General features: G+C 55.4%; 1 protein-coding gene across 1 annotated transcript in view; it reads left to right on the top strand.

The window, feature by feature from the left end:
• Nucleotides 1-19,236, top strand: part of ITPKB (inositol-trisphosphate 3-kinase B) — a 101,288-nt gene extending 82,052 nt beyond the window's left edge. Inside the window, exons 3-8 of the mRNA XM_003798801.3 lie at nt 5,057-5,156; nt 6,474-6,687; nt 11,150-11,354; nt 13,165-13,266; nt 15,019-15,090; nt 16,041-19,236. Coding sequence (XP_003798849.1) covers nt 5,057-5,156; nt 6,474-6,687; nt 11,150-11,354; nt 13,165-13,266; nt 15,019-15,090; nt 16,041-16,256 — 909 coding nt within the window. The 3' untranslated portion in view covers nt 16,257-19,236. The remainder of the gene's footprint in view (nt 1-5,056; nt 5,157-6,473; nt 6,688-11,149; nt 11,355-13,164; nt 13,267-15,018; nt 15,091-16,040) is intronic.
• Nucleotides 19,237-19,873: the final 637 nt, after the last annotated feature.

Here is a 19,873-nt window from a genome sequence, read left to right as displayed (position 1 = left end):
CTCATCCAAGCCCATATATCCAAGAGGGTATCTGAAAGATTTCATGCCTGGTCTTCAGTTGGTTTAACCGCCTGGCCTAGAATCAGAGTAAAAGCCGTGTGTCTCCAGCCCATGTCAGGCCCCTTGCCCGCTTGGGGGCACACTGGCTTGTGGAGCTATTTGGGGACGTGCTCCCGAACAAGTGCAGAGTCCTGTCCACAGAGTCTAGAGGCAATTAGGGTCTGATCCGATGCATGGGAAAGCCTAAACCTCACTTCTTTGGGTAGCTACACTAGAAATGGCACCAGAGTGGCTCTGGAGAGGACATATCTGGGGTTTGGGGATTTTTTTTTTTTTTCCTGAGGCAGAGTCTCACTCTGTCACCTTGGGTAGAGTGCTGTGCTGTCACAGCTCATAACAACTTTAAACTTTGAGACTCCAGTGATCCTCTTGCCTTAGCCTCCCAAGTAGCTGGGACTACAGGTGCCTGCCACAACACACGGCTAGTTTTTCTATTTTTTTAGCCGAGACAGGGCTTCGCTCTTGCTCAGGCTGGTCTCAGACTCCTGAGCTCAAGCAATTCACCTGCCTGGGCCTCCCAGAGTGCTAGGATTACAGGCGTGAGCCACTGCTCCTGGTCGTATATCGAGTTCTGAGAGCCAGCTATGGCCGGGCGCGGTGGTTCAGGGGTCTGAGAGCAGCCTGAGGAAGAGCAAGACCCTATCTCTGCTAAAAAATAGAAAAATTAGCCAGGTACTGTGGCAGGCACCTGTGGTCCCAGCTACTTGGGAGGCTGAGGCAAGAGGATCAGGGCACAGAAGGGAAGGACTTTGGGGAGGTAATCTGAGCCTCAGACTCTTCTGTGAAATGTTAAAAATGCTCCTCTGTCATCAGGTTGTTGTAAAGATCACAATGAGGCCATACTGGGCTGGTGCCTGTCACTTAGAGCTCCATAAATGGTAACAGATATTAGTGCATATACCAGACGTTGGCGGTGTGTTTTCATGTCTACAGAAATGAACCCTGCCATCTCCCCGAGAGATGACAAAAACAGTGGCAGCAGTGTGCATCCCCTGCACTGTAACACCACAGACTTAGGAAGAACAACCAGCACATCCTCGGCCAGGCTGGGCAAGCAAGGGTCACAGTAGAGCTGGCCGTGGCTGCCTCAGACTCACAGAGGACCCAGTGGAGGCCTGCCACACATACAGAGCTGTGACACTCTGAGAAGGGTCCACAGAGGATGTCGGATGCCTTGATGACCAGTTAGCTCTGCCCTGGGCAGGTGGTCGGTGCCTTTTGCCACACCCATGTTCAAGGCCTTTGAAGGCTGCTTTTGTATTTCCCAGGAGCTCTGCTTGAGAAGTTGGAGCCCTGGAACTGTGGTCTGATTTCAGACAGAGTAACAGAGGCTGCTAGTGAGAACTCGCTCTTGAGACTCTGCCCTGGGAGAGGGCCAGAGCTGAGAGTGATAAATTCCACTGCACAGGATGCTTCTTGCCTTGTCACCTGTCTTTGCTGGGGGAAGAGGCCTGGAATCCGTTTCTAGGAACTGTGGCTTCCTCCAGCTATGTGCTCGGAGAGAAGACTGTCAGCCTGACCTGCTCCTGGGAGGCAGCCCCTGCCGAGAGTAGGTTTGGCTCCTGTGGTGGTCAGGGTCTCCCGGACATGGGAAGGGAACAGACTTTTCAGTAACCTCCAGTCCTTTTGTTTGTATCTGCTCCTATGGGCCGGGGTGGGACGGTGGGCGTCCCCCTGCAGCCCTCCTCTCCCCAGCCTGGGCCTGAAATGTGCTTTCTGTTTACTATTTGGCAGTCACATAGGCACTGCCCGGGCACTGCTATTTTAAAACCGCGGGGAAAGCCCTGAGCACTGCTGCCAGCAGAGAGCAAAGAAGTCCCCGGGTGACACGTGGCGCTCCTCGCAAGTGGGATATCCTCAGCCTTTGTCCAGGCGGGGCAGCCTTGGGATGGGCCGACAGACTCACGTGGGGGCTGTTTTCGTGGTGAAGAAATGGAGGAGATGTGGGGGGGGACAGACAAACAGAACAAGGCCCTGTTTTCTCAGTGCTCTGTGATGTGGAAAGGCTCTTGGGTCCCAAGCTGTCCGAGGACCCCCACCCTGGAGCACCCCTCTCCTCTTTGGCCTCTGCAGGGAAGACCAGGAACTAGCAGTTTCACAACTTCAAATGGCCTGGCCTCTTGTCTCACCCTCCTGCCTTCCAGAGTCACAGGCCACTGTGCCTGAGCCTTGTAGGTCTTAGAGCTGCATTCCTCCAGTGGGTCTGACCCACCCTGAGGCTCAACAGTCTTTATTCTTCAGGATTCACTGCAATGCCTCTGCTTAGCACTAGACAGGCCGTTCCCAGGGTAACTTCAGAGACACCTGTGCCCCATCTTGGAAAACAGAAGGCTAAAAACTTCCACAAACACCACAGTGGCTACATCTAATAGTTTTATCTTCTGGGATGAAGGGAATCTATGTGTTATTGCCATTTTACAGATAAGGGAATGGGGTCCCAAATGGTATTGGGAGCCAGGCATGGTGGCTCACACTTGGAATTTCAGCACTGTGAGAGGCCAAGACAGAAGGATCACTTGAAGCTAGGAGTTTGAGTCCAGCCTGGACAACATGGCAAGACCCCATCTTTACAAAAAAGTAGAAAAACAAGAGGGGCATGGTGGTGGCGTACCTGTATGCCCCACCTACTCAGGAGACTGAGGCAGGAGGATCACTTGAGCTCCAAGAGTTTGAGGCTATTGTGAGCTATGGTGATGCCACTGCACTCTAGCCAGGGTGACAGAGCAGGACCTCGCTCACCCCCCTCCCCAAACACACAGAAAAAAAGATCAGGAGCTTGGTGGAGGTGAGCCAGTGAGGAGGGAGGGAGCCAGGATCCAGGTTGGCCTCTCTCAGCATACCACGATCTCCTGAGTGCAGGCTTCTCCCAGCAGCCACAGTCGACCTTGCCTGCCGTCTTCATCTCTCTGTCTCTCAGGTCCCCTTCCCCACAGGTCTGGTTCCCAGCTACTCCAAGTCCGAGCACCTGGGCCTTTGCCTCACAGGACCCCAGCCTGCTGCAGTCTCCTTTTCCCGTCTCTTGGGTCTGTCCCCAAACTGCCTCTGTTGGGTGCAGCCTCTGTGAGCTCCTTTCTCCCAGCAGCGAGTAGTCTTTGCATGGCCCCTGGAGGCTCCGGGGACCTTCCTCTGTGGGTGCTGGTTTGCCATTGCGTCACACACACAGTGCACACCGACACCTGCAGCTGGGTGACAAAGGCTGTCTCTAGTCTGGCCTTTGCTGGAGAAGCCGTTGCTGTTGGGATGAGAGAAGGTTGTTTTCCAGAATCCTACAATGTCTATCAGTCTCAGGACCCTGGTGGGCCACCTCCTCCACTGGACAGAAGAAATTTAGGCCCCGAGAGAAATGTGGGGCCAGTTGTTCCCTAATGGGGCAGTTTCATGGGCTGGAGCGGGCATTGGATCGACACCATTGTGACCTCTGTCCTGGGTCAGACCCTCCCCTGCTCTGAGCTCTGTTGCAGGGATGTGACCTGCAGGTGGCAGCCTGCTGTGCACTTTCCCTCTGGACCTGCCTCTGGCTTCCCCACGAGCCACTGCTCAGCCACCTTCTGTAATTAGGCCTTTGCATTGTTGCCCGGGTGCATTGTCCACTCTGATTGTTTGTGCAGCCTGCTGGGTGCTTAGATAAAAAATGCCTCCCCCCGCAGTAGCCTTCTTTGGTGATCTCCATCAGAAGGATCTAGGAAAAACACCCTTGTCAGTGAAGGCCCAGCCCTTTGTCACATGGCCTCCCGGGCACTGCCCTCTCTTAAGAATAGAATTGGTCTTGGCAGTGGTGGGGTGAGGGTTTCTGGGATGGGGATAAAAATTGCCAGGTTTAGTAAGAAAGAATTCCTCTCCTTAAATAGATTTTTAACTTGAAAACCTGATGACAGAAGCAGCGAGTCTCAGCAGAGAGAGAAAAAAAAAAAAAAAACAAAGGAAGCCGATTTTACCTTGATTTCACCTTGGGAGCCAGCAGTATCCACTCTCTCTTTGGGGCAGGGAGTGGACAGCCGCACCCCCCACTCCCCGCAGGCCAGGACCACCCCCATCTCCCTCTTCTGCAGAATCTCTGATGCTATTCCATCCTCCCTGCTCAGAGTCCTGTGGCTTCTGCTCCTGGTGGTTTTGCTGGTCAGGGATCCACTTTCTCAGGAATGCGAAATACTTCTCATTCAGATTCTTTACCCTTCCTTCAGGGCTGATGTGTCTGGGGGACACCTGATCTTCATCTCCACAGTCTGTTCTTATTCAGGTTAACTTAAGGATTTTTTTTCTAAAGAAATGTTTCTTGCTGAGGAAGAAAAGGATTTTGTGTGTGTGTGTTGAGTAGCTGTACAGAGGAGAGTTTAAATCCCATTTTCATCACTTAACTCCTTTGACGCCCAGGCTGTACCAAATGGAAACAGTAATAACTGCCTCGCATGCTTGTTGGGAAAATCAGAAGGTGCTTTCTGCCCAAAAGCCCTATTCTCTCCACACACACACAGGCATGCACCTATGGGCGCACGCGCGCGCACACACACACACATGCAGATGGGCCTGGCTGAGAGGGAGAAGAGAGGAGAGGAAAGAGCTATGACAGTGAAGCTGCAGGTGGGGACACTGTCCTGGGGACTCCTTTGAAGTCTCTCCTCAAACCACTCACACGAAGAGGTGCCTCTCTCTATTGCTGGTGCCTCTATAAATAAAAGGTACGGTGACTCGTTCCAGCCGTGTACGTGATAGTGACCCTCTCTAGCCTTCCTTGGAGGGGCTGTTGTTCCTAGGATGAGGGAAGGTCCCCTGAGCGTTTTGCTCAGCCTGTTTGTAAAATGGGGCAAAGCCACCGCTGACAGGTCGCCACATGAATGGAGGGTGGCAAGAGGGGCCTTGGAGCCCACGCAGGGCACCTGTGCCAGAGGCCTGGCCCTGTTGTGGCCACAGGCAGTGAGAGCCCTTGGTTTGTATTTGTCCTAACCAGAAAGCAGTGGTCGTCTTTCTAACGGAGAGCTTTTCGTTTGCTTGTTTCTAGAGCAAATCATGGAGGAAAATAAAGAACATGGTGCACTGGTCTCCCTTTGTCATGTCCTTCAAGAAGAAGTACCCCTGGATCCAACTGGCGGGACACGCAGGTAGATGCCGCTCCCCTGGACTTCCCCACGGCAGGATCCACTGGGCAGATGGGCTGGTGTGGGGCCTGGGTGCCCCACCCTGGGATGAAAGCATCCAGAACAGGTTGTCTCCGAGAGACTAGTCTGCAATTGCAGCCCCACTTGCAAGATGTGGCCTCAGTGCTGCCTTGTAAATGAACACGGGCACCTGCCCTCTCTCTTGCCCTCTCCAGAGCCTGTGTCCTCCACCCTTATCCCAGACCATTCATGCTTCCCCGCAATCCCCGTCTCTGTCTCTCCCAATCTCTTTCCTCCTCCCTTCCAGTTTTACTCAATAAGACAGATGAAGCCATCAGTATTTGTAGCTTGCCCACCATTTGTCATCCTGGACAAAGCGGCAAAGCTAACTGCTTCAACCGAGTGCCTACTGTGTGCCTGCATTGCCATGGTCCTAGGGGTTTACAACATTAATGGGGACGTAGTCTCTGCCCCAGAGGAGCCTATAGCTGGTGGAAGAGGCAGGCAGGTCACCCCTCCCCACTGAGAACTGTGTGCAGGTGCTGGGTGGAAGTGACCAGCAGCTGGGTCAGGGTGCAGTCTCCCAACTGGGCCAACAGTGATAAGGGAGGAGGAACATCTGGAGCCAAGGCCTCAGAGTCATTTAGTCCATGTGTGGGGCCCTTTGGATGTATTGTCCACCAGGGACATTTTAGTAGCTGCCCGGGGACCTGGCCTTTGTGACTTTACCAGCCCATGGGTTCTTTCCAGGCCAACACAGGGCCCAATGTTTCTTTCATGTCCCTGACCACAGGTACAAAGGGAACATCTTTTGTAAATACCTACAAAAAGGAGCACTGCCCAAGTGGGCTGAGCCTTAGGTCCCCGTTTCCCAGTCCACTCCAATCCCCCCGCCCTGGCTCTGAATCCTGTCCCATCAGAGCTTCTCGGGTTAGGCTGAGTTGTTGACGGGAAGCAGGCTGATGATGGAGGTGGGGATGATAACGGGAAGACCAAGGAGCGAGGAGGTTTTGGCACTTAGCACTCTACTGGGGCCCTGTGACCCTCTAGTGGTGAGGGCTGGTGTTCCTCCATCTTGAGTCGAGGAGTCTGGGGCCAGGGACGTTGAGGGACTAGTCTGGGGTTGCAGTCAGTGAGTGGGGAGGCTGGAACTTGAACCCAGACCCCTTATAGGGCCTGGTCCACAGTGGCAATGTAGACATTCAGTCAGTCCTAGGCTTAGCCATCCCCAGGGGACGGCATCCCTGGGGTGCCCAGGCACTGAGCCTTTGCCAGCTGGCCGCAGCTGGGGACACACGGCCTTCTGCACTCGCTCCGCAGGGAGTTTCAAGGCAGCTGCCAATGGCAGGATCCTGAAGAAGCACTGCGAGTCGGAGCAGCGCTGCCTGGACCGGCTGATGGCAGACGTGCTGAGGCCCTTCGTGCCTGCCTACCACGGGGACGTGGTGAAGGACGGGGAGCGCTACAACCAGATGGACGACCTGCTGGCCGACTTCGACTCGCCTTGTGTGATGGACTGCAAGATGGGTGTCAGGTGAGCTAGTGCCCTTGCATGTCACACGCCCACCTCAGTACCAGCCTGGCCAGCCACACAGCAGACAGCAGAGAGTGCGGGGCTGCCCAGAGACTACAGCGGTGCCAGGGCAAGCCAAGCAGGCTGTTTGACCAAGGCGAGCCTGCCCCGTCCCTGGGCATCTCCCCTTAGGTGCAGAGGGTGCAGGGACTTCGGCTTTGCCTGTGGCAGCCCCTCCCCTTTTCTGGTGAGCTGGGGTGAGGTTCCTGGTAGACCCAGGAAAGAGTCCCTGGCTGGGTCCTAGGCTTCCCCAGAGAGGGCGGAGAAAACTGCCCTCAGGTCAGGGGGATTACTGGACACCAAGTAGGTAGGTGGCAGGAGGGCGACTGTCTTCTGTGACCTGCTGGGCTGAGACTTGAGTGGAAATCGTTTCATTACCCCAGGGCTGGGAGTGGGATGGGAGAGAAGCTAGTAGAATATGTTGCTTTACCAAAAGGCGTGTGTACCTGCCTGAGAGTACAAATGAGGAGGGCACCCAGGCACTGGAGAGGCCCCATCGGTGGCCCTGGCCCGTGATAGGGTGCTGTAGGGGCTGGGGGAGGCCTGTGTGCAGGCCTGGCTGTAGAGCTCAGGTTCATCCTGACCCTGCCCAGAGAGACACACCTGGAGAGGACCCAGGAGGGAAAAGGAGAGGCAAGCAGGGGGAAGACCAGGCCCAGCCGCCCTGAGCTCCTAGTCCCTGTTTTGGCTACTGGTTTTCTCATCTCCTCTCAAGCTGTGGCCCTTCCTCCTGAGTCTCCCACATGGCCCTTTCTTCCCCGTGGAGAAGGGTTGGTGACTCCTCCTGAGGCTGTCAGCCCATGCGGTGTCCAGCGTGCTGTACTCACACCAGAGGGCCTGGCCCAGGCTGCAGATGCCCAGGCTGGATGGCCAGATGCTGGGCGGTCAGATGCTGGGCTCCTCCCTGCCACCCCATGTGGCTCGCTTGGGTGACCACACATGTAGATGCCCCACTCAGAGCCGAAACCTGTGTCTGCTTTGAAGCATTTAGCTTCTTTCTTAGAAGAGATTGAGAAAGAGGAGTGTGTGTGTGGGTATGTGTGTGTATGTAAGAGAAATGGAGAGAGAGAGAAACCTGGAAAGAAATGGGCCAAGCTAACCAGTTTTTCTTTCTTTCCTCCTGGCTCCTCCTGGGAGCCCTGCTGGCTGACTGTGCGCTCCCTGCTGTTGCCCCAGGGCAGGAATGGGGGGAGAGAGGCATAGGCCCCACATTTGCTATTGCACTATTTAAGGGCCTCACCGTTTCTAGCCCACAGGGGTGGAGTAGAGCAGGGGGGAGACCGATCATCTATTCACCCACCATTGCTCTTTCCCAGAGTCTGATTCCTGACCCCAGAAGACCCTCCCCTGGCGCTTCAGCAAGTGCCCTCTTGAGAGGAGGTGTGGCCCTTGCTTCCAACCCAGACACCAGTAGGACTCAGCTTGGCTGCAAGGGGAGAGGGCGTAGGTCACAGCATGAACACACAGAAAGTGTTCCACTTGGTGTTCACGCTGTGAACATGAACACCATGCAGGTGGGGATGATAACGGGAAGACCAAGGAGCAAGGAGCGAGGAGGTTTTGGCATTTAGCTCTCTCCTGTGACCCTCTGGTGCTGAGCACTGGTGTTCCTCCATCTTGAGTTGAGGACTCTGCGGTCCAGGAAGCACACACTTCCTGGAGTCGGTGGCTCCAGTGACATCTACCTGCTCACTGGGGTTGATGGGGCTGTCCTCCCGTGTAGTGTAGTACCCTCATCACATCCTAGGGCTCTCAGGAGAGACTCAGAGTGACCAGCAAGGCTGAGATGTGCTTAACCCAGTCCTGACAAGGGCCTGCAGGTGGAGGGAGTGGAATGAGAGGAGTGGGTGCAAGGGGTGGGGAGAGGGACGTCTCCCCAGAGCCAGGGCCTCCCCAGCCCCACCTTCCCTGCGCACTATGCTAGATGCTTGTTTTTTCTCAGCTCCCTGGGCATGGTCCAGTTTGCACTGGACAGTTCTGAAACCCAGCAGTTCGGTAACTCAGGGGGTCACCCTGGGCAGTGGCAGTGCAGATCTGTACCAGGCCTGTGTGACAGCAAGTCAAGTCTCCAACCACAGCCCAGACCTTCCCAAGAAGGTGGTGTGAGACCCACTGTCCACAGGGTCTCTCCGGCATGCTGGGCCAGTTCCATTTGGACCGTGGACTGTGGCCTTCTCTCAGATACATTAATCCAGCAGACTTGGCCTCAGATCTCCCAAGACCATCCATCCAAGATCACCCCCAGAGAGAGTGGAGCTGGAGTCCAGAGCCACCTCAACACTCTACTCCAAGGCACAAGGGGTTGAGATGTGTCCCCGACAAGTGGAAAGGCCAGTCAGCAAACCAGCATTGGCCGTGGTCGGGGAGGAGGGATGGTATTAAGAAGCAGGTGATGCTGGTGGTGGTAGCATCTTCAACTAGTGGCTTCTTGGAACCCTGGTTCCACGTGGACATGTGCTCATGTGGCTGTGGGAGGGTTCTTAGATGTGTGACTTGCCATGGAGAGCTGGCAGTGTCCTTCTGACATTAGGACTGGGGGTCTGAGGAGATCAGAGACTAGTTCGTCTCCAGTGCCTCTGCCCCGTAGAAGCTCCGAGTGACCTTGGTCTGCCACCTTTTGGCTCCCCACAGGCTGGCTGTCTTCCTGAGAGGAGTCCTGCCCTCACTTAGTCATGAGTCATCTCTCCTCCCAGTGCCCCGCATGGGATGGAACTTTGATGTCCCTCTGGGGCAGGCAGAGCAGTCGGGGGCAGGGACTCAGAGGTTCACCTCCCCATGTGCCTCTGGCCCCTCCACCCATGCAGCTGGCAGTCCCTGTGGGCAGTTCCCCCAGCCCCTTTCCTCTCCTATGGGGGGCATGATTCTGCCCAGACTGAGGTGCAGGGGCCCTTTTTGGAGAAAGGCCCAAGAGAACAGGGATTCGGCAGCGAGGTCTGCATCCTGTTTAGGGAGCGGCTGGAGCTCTTTGCAGAAGTGTGGCCACCGCCCTCCCGCGGCGGCGCCATCCCTCCCAGCCCCCCCCCCAGCTGGCTGTGTGCACACAGAGGCAGAGTGTATGTGTGCATATACCTGTGTGCGTGTGCATTCATGCACACGATTATGTGCATATGTGCATGTGTGTGTGCTTGCAGGTGCCCAGCCAAAAACTGTTGACCTCCCTTTACGGTATTCACCACCTCCTGGAAGGTCCCAACCAGGCTCAAGTTCATACCCAAAGAATTTGTGTGGTCCTTCCTGTTTCTTTCAGTGCAAATATTGGTGGATACGGTGTTTTCCAAAAACCTATCATTTTTAAGGTGTCCCGAGTTTTTATTTAGTCTGTTCTAGGTTCCAAACCGGCGGCTTGGAGGAGGTGTGGTAGGAAGCGTGGAGCAGGTGTGGGAGACAGATGGGGAGAGTAGGCGCCCGGGTGCAGGGCAGGCGGGGCCTCTGTGGGCAGCTCCCACCCACACAGGGGCAAAGGGGAGAAAACTTCCCCATCCTGCAACTGACACTGCTGGTTTCTGTCTCCTGAAGGGCTGTGGGCAGGAGCTGAGCCTGTTGTGTGGGGAAAGAGGGGTGGCGTGACTCACCCCCTCCAGTCTGGAGATGGCAGTAGGGGGACAGCCCCATTGGAAGCATGGGGATGTGTGCTGCGAGGAGGGGTTGTCCCAGCAGCCCAGGGTCAGCAATTCAGTCTTGGGCTGCCCAAGTCCTGTACTGTTCCTAACCCTGTCCCCTTCCCCAGTGTTGAGGTGGTCCCCACCAGGTCAGCAGAACTGCCGTGCAGAGAGCAGAGCCGTGAGGCAGCTCGGGTGGTGGCATTTTCTTGGGCTTTCAGGGCTGCGGCTCAGGTATGAGGGGTGGGATGAGCCAGGAATGTCTGGGAGAGCGGGGGCCAAGGAGCCCTCAGGTTCCCCTGCCCCATCACGGGCTTCTCCATCCACCACTGAGCCCTTTCCAAGAGCTTTCTGCCCTGACCTTTGTCCTCAAGATTTCCTCTTTTAGGGAAGAGCCAGAGACATAGAAGGGCAGGCTCAGCCTTCAGGCTTCCTAAGAAGGGGGTAGGAAGTGGGGAGGATAGAGCGACTTCCCTAAGCAAGACAGGCCCTGGCTTTGGAAAGCCTCACTTTATGGAAGCGTCCCAGGCAGCCAAGGGGGACAGCAGAGCCCAGAGCACGCAAAGCCGCCAAGGTGGCCCGCTCCTTCCTTCCTCTGCTGGCCCCTGTGTGGCTATGCTAGGAAGAGCCCTTGGGCTTTGTTGGGCCTTCCAGCCAGTCCTGGAAGAAAGCTGCGCTGATTTATTGAGGCTGCTATTTTTCTCCTCCATCTAAGAGCCAATCTCAGCCAGAGCAGAGCATGTGGGCCCCCCAGATGAACATGATTGACTTAGGGGCTGCCCTCGGGGAAGCCGTGGCCCTGATGTCATCTCACTTTCATGCAGAACCTACCTGGAGGAGGAGCTCACAAAGGCCCGGAAGAAGCCCAGCCTGCGGAAGGACATGTACCAGAAGATGATTGAGGTGGACCCGGAGGCTCCCACCGAAGAGGAGAAAGCCCAGCGGGCTGTGACCAAGCCTCGGTACATGCAGTGGCGGGAGACCATCAGCTCCACAGCCACCCTGGGGTTCAGGATCGAGGGCATCAAGGTGAGCCTCCCAAGGTGCCTGGCTGTCTGGTCATGGGGTGATGGGGACCTCAGGCCTTAGCAGCGTCCACACCTGAGGGTGTGTCTGCTGTTACGGCCCTTTAGACGCTATAAGGTTCTCCTGGCACAGGCCCAGGGATTCGGGAGGCAGGTGGGGCAGCAGCCCCAGGGACAGACGTTTGAAGATGTCAGTCTCTTCCTCAGTGTCTGGGGTATAGGCAAGATGCCCACTTAGGGGGCTTGGGCCTCTGGAGCAGGGTGGCCTTTAGCCCGGCCCAGCAGCCAGCCCTCTGCTGAGGGCTTGGCACCTAACCCAGACCATGTCCCACACTGAAAAGCCAGGTAGGAGGTCAGCCTGCAGGACATCTGAGCGGGAAGCCGGCGCACCCTGCCTTTAGCCTGCACGGGCCAGGGGGGCAGTGAAGGCAGGCCCAGGAGGGGCAGCCCTCAGACTCGCACACAGCCATCCTCCAGAGCAGGTGCCCGTCCCTGCAGGGTCCTTGGGTCTCCTACTCTCTGTCCAGTCTGAGCCTGCATTGTTTCTGGAGTCCAGCCCTGGAGTCAGGGTTGAGCAGCTGAGGTCCGGATGAGAGGCATTTAGGTGTAGGCTTCTGCAGTTGCCAGTGTCTTGACCACAGTGGCTTGCAGGGACAAATTTCACCTTCCCCTGGGACAGCTGCTTTGCACACTCTGGGCTGACAGAGTGCAAAGCCATGTGCCCCCTCCTTGCCATTTGAAACAAACCTTCCTCTCTTTGCATCCAGCCCCGAGCCTGGATACACAGGTGCGCCGCCTCCTAACACTCACTTTCCTTTATCTGCTCGGCACAGTCTGTCTTCCCTCCCCTGCAGGACGCACTCCTCTGTCCTTCTGCTATAGGAGTTGTGGCAGCCCATCTTCTCAGAAAGAAGCCCCCATCTTCACCATCACCCACCCCTCCCCTGCCCTTGGCACAGAGGCCCTGGGGAAAGGCTCAGCCTGGGATCTCACCCCTGTGCACTATGGGATGCCCCCTCGGCCCCAGGCTCCTCCTTGTGGACACGGCCACAGTGAGGCCCTCATGGTCACTAATCTCCAGCCTAGTAGCAAACAGACCTCACTGTTGGGGCCTTTGGCAGTTAGCCTTTCTTACCCTTTGTCCCCAAAGAACTCATTTCCATATAGATGAGCAAACCCCCGTGTGCTGACACAGGGTCAGCCTGAGCAGAGATGGTGCCTGAGGCTGAGAAAATGCATCAGCGGGACCAGGGGGCAGTGTCAGATCTCTGTTTTCAGGGCGCCTATAACGAGAGATCTCAGATTGTAAAGACAGTGCAGCTGAGCTCCAGGTCAGGAGCACTGCTCTCCTATCTGTGCTAAGGGAACCCAAGGGACAGGGCCCCTGGACAGCGGAGGCTATCAAGCACCATTTTCAGGGCCCTGGCCCCCCTCGGGAGAAGCTGTGGCCATCCTTCTCCCTTGGGCCCCACCACTTGCACTCAGGGCAGGGCCTGCCCTCGGCCATGCTCCCACAGCCTCGGCCCAGATGCCCCCCACAGCTCCAGGCTTTCCCTCATGCTATCTGCTCTTCCTGGGATGCTGTCACCCCTCTCTGCATTCTCCTTAGTCAGGCCCAGGGCAGGCTTCCCTCTGCTGTGCCCACCTGTCTCCCTATTCTGTATGTGGCACCTGACTGACCCCACCAGCCCCAAGAGCAGCTCAGGTGGCAGGACAGGGGTCACCTGCTCTGTGACCACTAGATGGATGGGCCCAGTCCCTGCCCGTAGGTCCTCTGCTGACTGTCTTGGGTGGGGTCACATTCTCCTTCTCAGAAAGAAGACGGCTCTGTGAACCGAGACTTCAAGAAGACCAAAACGAGGGAGCAGGTCACTGAGGCCTTCAGAGAATTCACTAAAGGAAACCATAACATCCTGGTAAGCCAGCTGCCTCCGAGAAGGTCTCTGGGCTGGGATAACTGTGCCCTAGTCTGAGCTAGGCCATGGCAGCAGGAGCCCCAGTGCCCACACAGAAATCTCTGGCCCAAACTTCTGCTTGGAAGGTGAAGAAGGAAGATGCGGTTGTCCCCAACATTCAGTAGGGAGGCAGGGAGCTGAGTGAACACTCACTGTTGTTCCCTGAGCCACCAGCCTCACAGATCCAGAAAACATTTTCCATCCCCTCAAGAGAGTGATGATTGTTAAATTCCTTTAGCACATGGCCCTTGCCGGGTATTATGCTAAATGCTTAGCAAATCCTCACAGCAGCCTGCTAGTTGGGTAGACATTCTTGTTCCCGTTCTACAGATGAGGAAACTCAGATGTCAAGGACATGTAGCTACCCCCGTCTGCCTGATACAGTGACCAGGCGAGCTATGGGGTCCCTGCCTAGCATAGCCAGCAGCCCACAGACTACCCCATGCTCCCTGATGCCTTCAGGCCTGGCCAGACTTTACCTGGGGCCATGAGGCTGAGTGGGGAGGTGTACACTCCCTGGCAAGAACTGGTCAGCATCCTCCGAGCTTGGGGTGGTGGGGGGTACAAATTCATGACAAAGTGATTTCCTTTGTGTTTGCTGCAGTGAAGCTGGCAGGCTGGGCCTGTTGCTCTGCCCACTGGGATCAGAGAACTATTCCCCCCAGCTGAGTTAACATACCCTAAGTCTAAGGCACCCTGTGACAACAAGAAATTCAGGCACACCTGTGATGTCCTCAGATGTGGACCCTGGAGCCCCCCATGAAAGGCACCTTTTGAACAGGCCTGGGGTGCTGCAGAGCAAGGAAGGGTGGGCCCAAGTTAGCCTTTTCTCCAAGGAGAGTCAGTGCCAGCTGGAACTGGGAACTCTCCCTCTTCCCTTTTGGGGCCAAGGAGGCTTCTCTTGGCCCCTAGCAAGTTCCGAGGTGGTAGGCAATGGGGAATGCGCCTGACTCTCCCAGAGCCCAAACCTTCAAGTTTATCGGTCCCCTGTGGGGCAGGAGTTCAGCCTTCAGCAATCCCCATCACACAGTGTGCTTCCTATGCCTGGCCAAGAGGGGTTTATTTCTGGTCCTGAGCACCCCAGGGAGCTGCCTGACCAGCTCTGCCAGCTGTCACTGCTGTTTAGATGGGCACTGAGAAATCCCACATGCCTGTGTGTGTGCTGGGCTTCCTCAGCAGCAGCCTGGGGGGTGTGACACACAGCTGGCCCCTGGGGAAGACAGGACACCCAGGGTCAGCACAGTTCCATCTGAGCTTGCAGGGCTCAGGAGAGACCACCAGCAGAGATATTTGTGGCTGTCTCCACTTACTTATTCTGTCCTTCCAGAAGTCAAGGGCACTGAGGTTTATATTCAGGAAGAAACCATGGCAACTGGCTCTTAGGATGCTGCCTCTGGACTGCTGGCATTCAGGGCAGACTGAGCCCTCACCCCTGGGGGAGGAGCTCCTGGCTCCACTGTTCTGGAACTCTCCTTCCCTGAATCTCCTGCTCACGGGACAGTGGAGCGGAGAAAGGCTGGGATATGGAACCCACCAGCACCACCTCCTCTGGGCCGGTTTCTCCACTTGAGGATAAGGGCATTGGAATAAGTGATCAGGGTATAGGGACATCCCACTGCTATAGTCAGTTGACTCTAATGAGCTGAATGGGGCTTAAAATCCACACATTCCCCCTCGCAGTGTTTAACAATCTTGTCATCTTTCTGTTCCCAGATTGCCTACCGGGACCGGCTGAAAGCCATTCGAACCACCCTAGAAGTTTCTCCTTTCTTTAAGTGCCACGAGGTAAATACTGGGCTTTGGTCCTGGGGCAGAGACCTGTGCCTGCCAGCATCCACCTTTGCATGTGCACACCCAGTCACACACGTACCCTCACATGCACACACACCAGCAGTCCCAGGAACAGCTAATGCCATGGGTGTGTGTGAAGCAGCGTCTCGTCCCTGGGCTCTCTGCCTGGCAGCTCTTTCAGGAAAGCAGCCTCTCGAGGATCTTGCATGGACGGAGCTTCAGCCCGAGCCCAGGAAAAAGGCAGATAGGTCCAGCAGGAAGAACTCGACAGGCTGCCCCTGCACTGGCAGTGTGGTGCACCTTTGTGCAAACTACACCCCCAGCCCTTGCCCAGGCTGACCTTGCCTTTGGTTTTCATTCCCCACTTGCCCCTTGGCCACAGGAATACACTTATCCCATCGTATATGGTGGCTCTGATGAGACACCTGGACAGGACGTCTGTAAGGAGGGGAAGGGACACCCAGAGGGGAGAATCTTGCCTCACACTGCCTTTTGCAGGGGATTTGATCCAACTGTTCTCTCCCTTGGGCCCTGACCCTTGGCGCCTGCCTTTGCTCCAGCCGCCTCCTCTCTGGAGGACTGAGAGCTGCTTGGCTATTGGGGAAAGTCCCCATGGTTTGGTTGTGGTCTAAGAATAGTGCAGAGTGTTCAGGATAGAGTTGGGGGTGAGGAGTGTCTACCATGCCAGACTTCCCCCCATCACTGCACATACAGAGGGGTCACCATTCTAGAATCTTCCACCAGCATGGCAGAGGAAAGAGAAACAGAATTGCTGGCTCTGGAGTGATGAGGGGGCCTGGGAGGGAGGGATGGGCCTGAGCAAACCTCTCTTTTATTCCTCCAGGACACAGGCCTATTCAAGTTGCCTTGGGGCCAGGTTGCAGTGCTGGGGGTGGGGAGCAGAAATCTCCAGCCCGCTTTTTCATTGCCCCATTCTCCTCTAGGTCATCGGCAGCTCCCTCCTCTTCATCCATGACAAGAAGGAGCAGGCCAAGGTGTGGATGATTGACTTTGGGAAGACCACGCCCCTGCCCGAGGGCCAGACCCTGCAGCACGACGTTCCCTGGCAGGAGGGGAACCGGGAGGATGGCTACCTCTCCGGACTGAACAATCTCATCGACATCCTGACAGAAATGTCCCAGGACACCCCGATCGCCTGAGGCCACCCTGGCCCCTCAGCCTTTTTTTTTCTCCGCCTTTGTCTCTCTTCTCCTTTTTAATTTTTCCTTCACTTCTACCTGGGCCCAAGGCCCAGAACTGACCTTCCTGAACTGCACTACAAGACACTTTGTAGAAGAGGAAATGAGATTTTCTAGTTTTCCTAACTTTAGGGCTCGGAGGTGGCCTTTCCATTGCTCTTTGTAAATAGAATCAACTCTAGAAGAGAAATGCCCAGACCTAGGCTTCGCCATCTATAGAGGGTAGATGGGTTTAGAGCTGGAGGGGGAGGTCTCTGGCTGCTTGGGGACCCTGCCAGACAAACCCTGCCTCTGGGAGGCCCTAGGCAGCACTGGCCCCGCGGGCTACCTGTGGAGGCCTGCTGCCCCCTGGAGGCCATTGTGCTTAGCGCTGCTGCCAAGCGCTGCCCTTTTTCTACTAGGGCCTCCCAGCAGGCAGGCCAGGTACCTGGTGCCTGGCCTGGAAGCCCAGCTTTCTGGTAGTTGGGGCACAAAACCACAGGGATATGACATGTTGTCCATGGATGAAGTGCCTTCCAACGAGCAGCTCCAGGGGCTTCAGAGATGTGGCCTTTCTAGGGCTGCTAAAGCAAGGACCCCTGCCCATCTGGCAGGCGAGGCTAGAAACTCTTCAAGGGCTTTGGGCCAGACCCAGGAGCAGGGAGAAGGCCGATGCAAACTTGGCCTTCCCAGAAGGGGGCAGGCAGGAGCTAGCTAAATTCTCTCACCTGGAATTGCCATTGTGGCTTCAGAGGGCAAACTGTGCTCGAGGCTGCCACTGGGGAGATGGAACCTGCAGCATCTCTGGGGCCCTGGCCCAGGGGAGGATGCTTTTCTTTTGCCCCCCACCTGCCTGGTGCTGATGGGTCCACCCTACCTGCATACTGGGAGTTTCTCCTGGGACCCAGAGGCCCTGACAGATCCAGAAAGGAGTGTGGGTTGGAGGGGCTCAGGCCTGTATCAGGCAGAGAGGGAGGCAGGATTCTAGCTTACTGGCATCATTATTTAAAATATCCCCCAAATAGATCTTCTGGCCTGAAGGGTTTAGAGCCCTGTTTCTCTAAGGTAGTGTGGGGAGCCTTCAAGGCATGCAAAGGGACCCAGGGGGTGCTCCAGGCATCCCTTACTGGGCTCTTCCTGTGCTGCTTGAAGATTCATGGGGAACCCATTTTGAGCTTTATTTTAACTGAAAGCCAGTACAGCTGTATTATTGAGAGGAATATAAGATTCGCATGAATTTTTAAGAGCAAATCTCTCAGATCCATGGCCAGTGGCACTTTGCCCTCCACCCCCCAGGCCCCTCAGGGCTCACTGCTCCTGGTTCAGGAGGGCAAGGAGTCCAGAGGCTCTAGCTGGACACCAGGCCAGCGGGGCTGCTGCAGGGACAGAGAGAGAGAATGGACCACAGTGTGTGCGCCTGGAGGGTCCGCTCCTATGGGGTGGGGTGGCACCCCCAGGCTCTCTGGGGGAACTGCCAGCTTGCCCACGGGACGCGTGTATTTCCTTCTAGTGCTGGGTGCGGGAGTGACAGTTGGTGGGGGTGAAGGGTAAGACACATGAGGATGTATAAGTACAGATTTTAAAAAAGGAAATCACTTTAACTTCCTGGCTCTTGTTCAAAATAGTGGTGAGCTCCTATGTGGGCTGACTTGCTAAAGGTCACACCCCCGCCCAAGCTGAGCACGAGAGACCTCGTGACAGCACGTGATCTGGAAGGCAGGCAGGATGGGGGCGTGAGGAGCCAAAGCCAGCTCTGGGTCTCCAGAGCTGTCATCAGGTTAGAAAGGACCCTGGTGGTCTGTGTTTCAGCCATTTGCAAGGAAGGGACCCCTCCAATTCAGACGTGGAAATTCTATAACTATGGACTGGCCAACAGTTACCCTCATTCTATCCGTGAAAAAAGTTTGCTAAAGCAAATTAATGATATGAACAAAAATTACAGAGGAGTGGCTTGAACTGTTTTACGAGAACAAAACTTTCCAAGCACTTTAAGCAGGCACCAGTTGTTTGCAGACAATGTGCTAATATGCAAATGATTTGCTTATTAAAGGAGGCCTATGGGGCCTCTTATGGGTTGATACTTTGCTTTGGGTTGTAGCATATGTGTGAAAGTGGTATAAAATGGTATCATTTTAGGGTTATTCTACTACTTAGGGGTTTTTGGTGTGTTTTGTTTTTTGTATTTACCATGCTAGTTGTCCTCTTTCACACCTACTGTCACTCAGAGTACCCACCCCCTTGTCCTGCCATCTGGCCCTTCCCCCTTGTCTGAGTGGGTAGAATGGAATCTTCCAGAACCCCTGCCCTAGCTGTCTAAAGACCATGCCTGCCCAGCCTTGGTCCCTCCAGGGACTCCTTGGGTCCTGGCTCTGTAGGTGCCAGGAGGTGGCACCAACCATGCACACCTGTGCACAGGTGAGTGGGTGCTGGGCCCACCTGCTCTGTGCTCCTGGGCCTCCGGGTTCTTGGTGTTCAGCACTGCTTAGCATTCTTGGAAGGTTTCCTCAGCCACTTTTCTCAGACTTGCCTTTAGTGTCATGTAAGTTTTTAAGTTATATTTATTTTGTCGGTTTTTAAAATTGCACAGAACACTAAGACTGAAAGGCTGGCCTCTTTCTCCTTTAGAGCTCTGACTTGATTTTGAACTTACTTTCCCACTTGTAGAAACAGCCTGGAAGCAGCCCTGGCCCCCAGGGTGGACACTTGCCTCCTTTAGTTGTATTTAGCTTTGAGTTTCTCTGCACCTGTCAACCCCGTGTGTATATAACCCAGCTCCTTGCCAAGGGTGTTCACCCTGACAGTGCCTTCGTTCTGGAGGAGAGGTTCTCCCCTGCCAGAGAGGTCTTCCTTCCCTTCTGCACCCCTCTCCCCACGGGACCTTGGAGAAAACTGAACTGTTACAAACCCCCACACCACACCTGTCAGACAGACTGCAGTGTATAAATAAAGGCCCTGGAGACAATCACTGTGTGCAAGGTGATCCTTCTGACCCCACGTTCTGGACACGTGGCTGAGGGGTGGGCTGGGGCAAGGGGCTCTTTGGGAGCTGGAGGATCCACATTGGGGCTTTTAGGGGAATGAGCATCACTGGTTAGCATTGCAATCTGCAAAGAATGTGAAATGCTCTTCAAAATGAATCCTCCTTTCTCCACAAGACCTTTAAATAGTAGTTCAGGGACAGAACAGCAGTTGAGAAGTGTTTCTGTCCCTCTCTCATCCTCTAAGCCTGAGAGTCTCCCATGTGGCTTCTGGAGACTTACTCTATGCTGGGTCCCAGCTGTATACTTACCTCACATTTTACCCAGATCAACACCATGAACAGGCTTTATAGTCTCTGTTTTACACATGAGAAAAGTGAGGCTTAGATCAAGCAGTTCAACCTGGGTGATGTGTGAGGAGCAGGGATTTGAACTCAGAATTTGTCTGGATTCAAAGCCAGTTCCATTGTCTAACTCTGGGAGGGCTGGGAAGGGGGAGGGGTAGAGAGCTTGCCTGGCCTGGGCTCAGGTTCCAGACTGGGAGCCCCTGACTTGGTGAGCAGCAGCCCAGAGAGGGGCAGGTGAACTAATAAACGGCTGCCTGGCTGGTTGGGCCAGGGA

Source organism: Otolemur garnettii, unplaced genomic scaffold, assembly GCF_000181295.1.
Source record: "Otolemur garnettii isolate 467f Iridium unplaced genomic scaffold, OtoGar3 scaffold00141, whole genome shotgun sequence".
NCBI classification, from domain to species: domain Eukaryota; kingdom Metazoa; phylum Chordata; class Mammalia; order Primates; family Galagidae; genus Otolemur; species Otolemur garnettii.
This window is presented reverse-complemented; position numbering and strand designations above follow the sequence as displayed.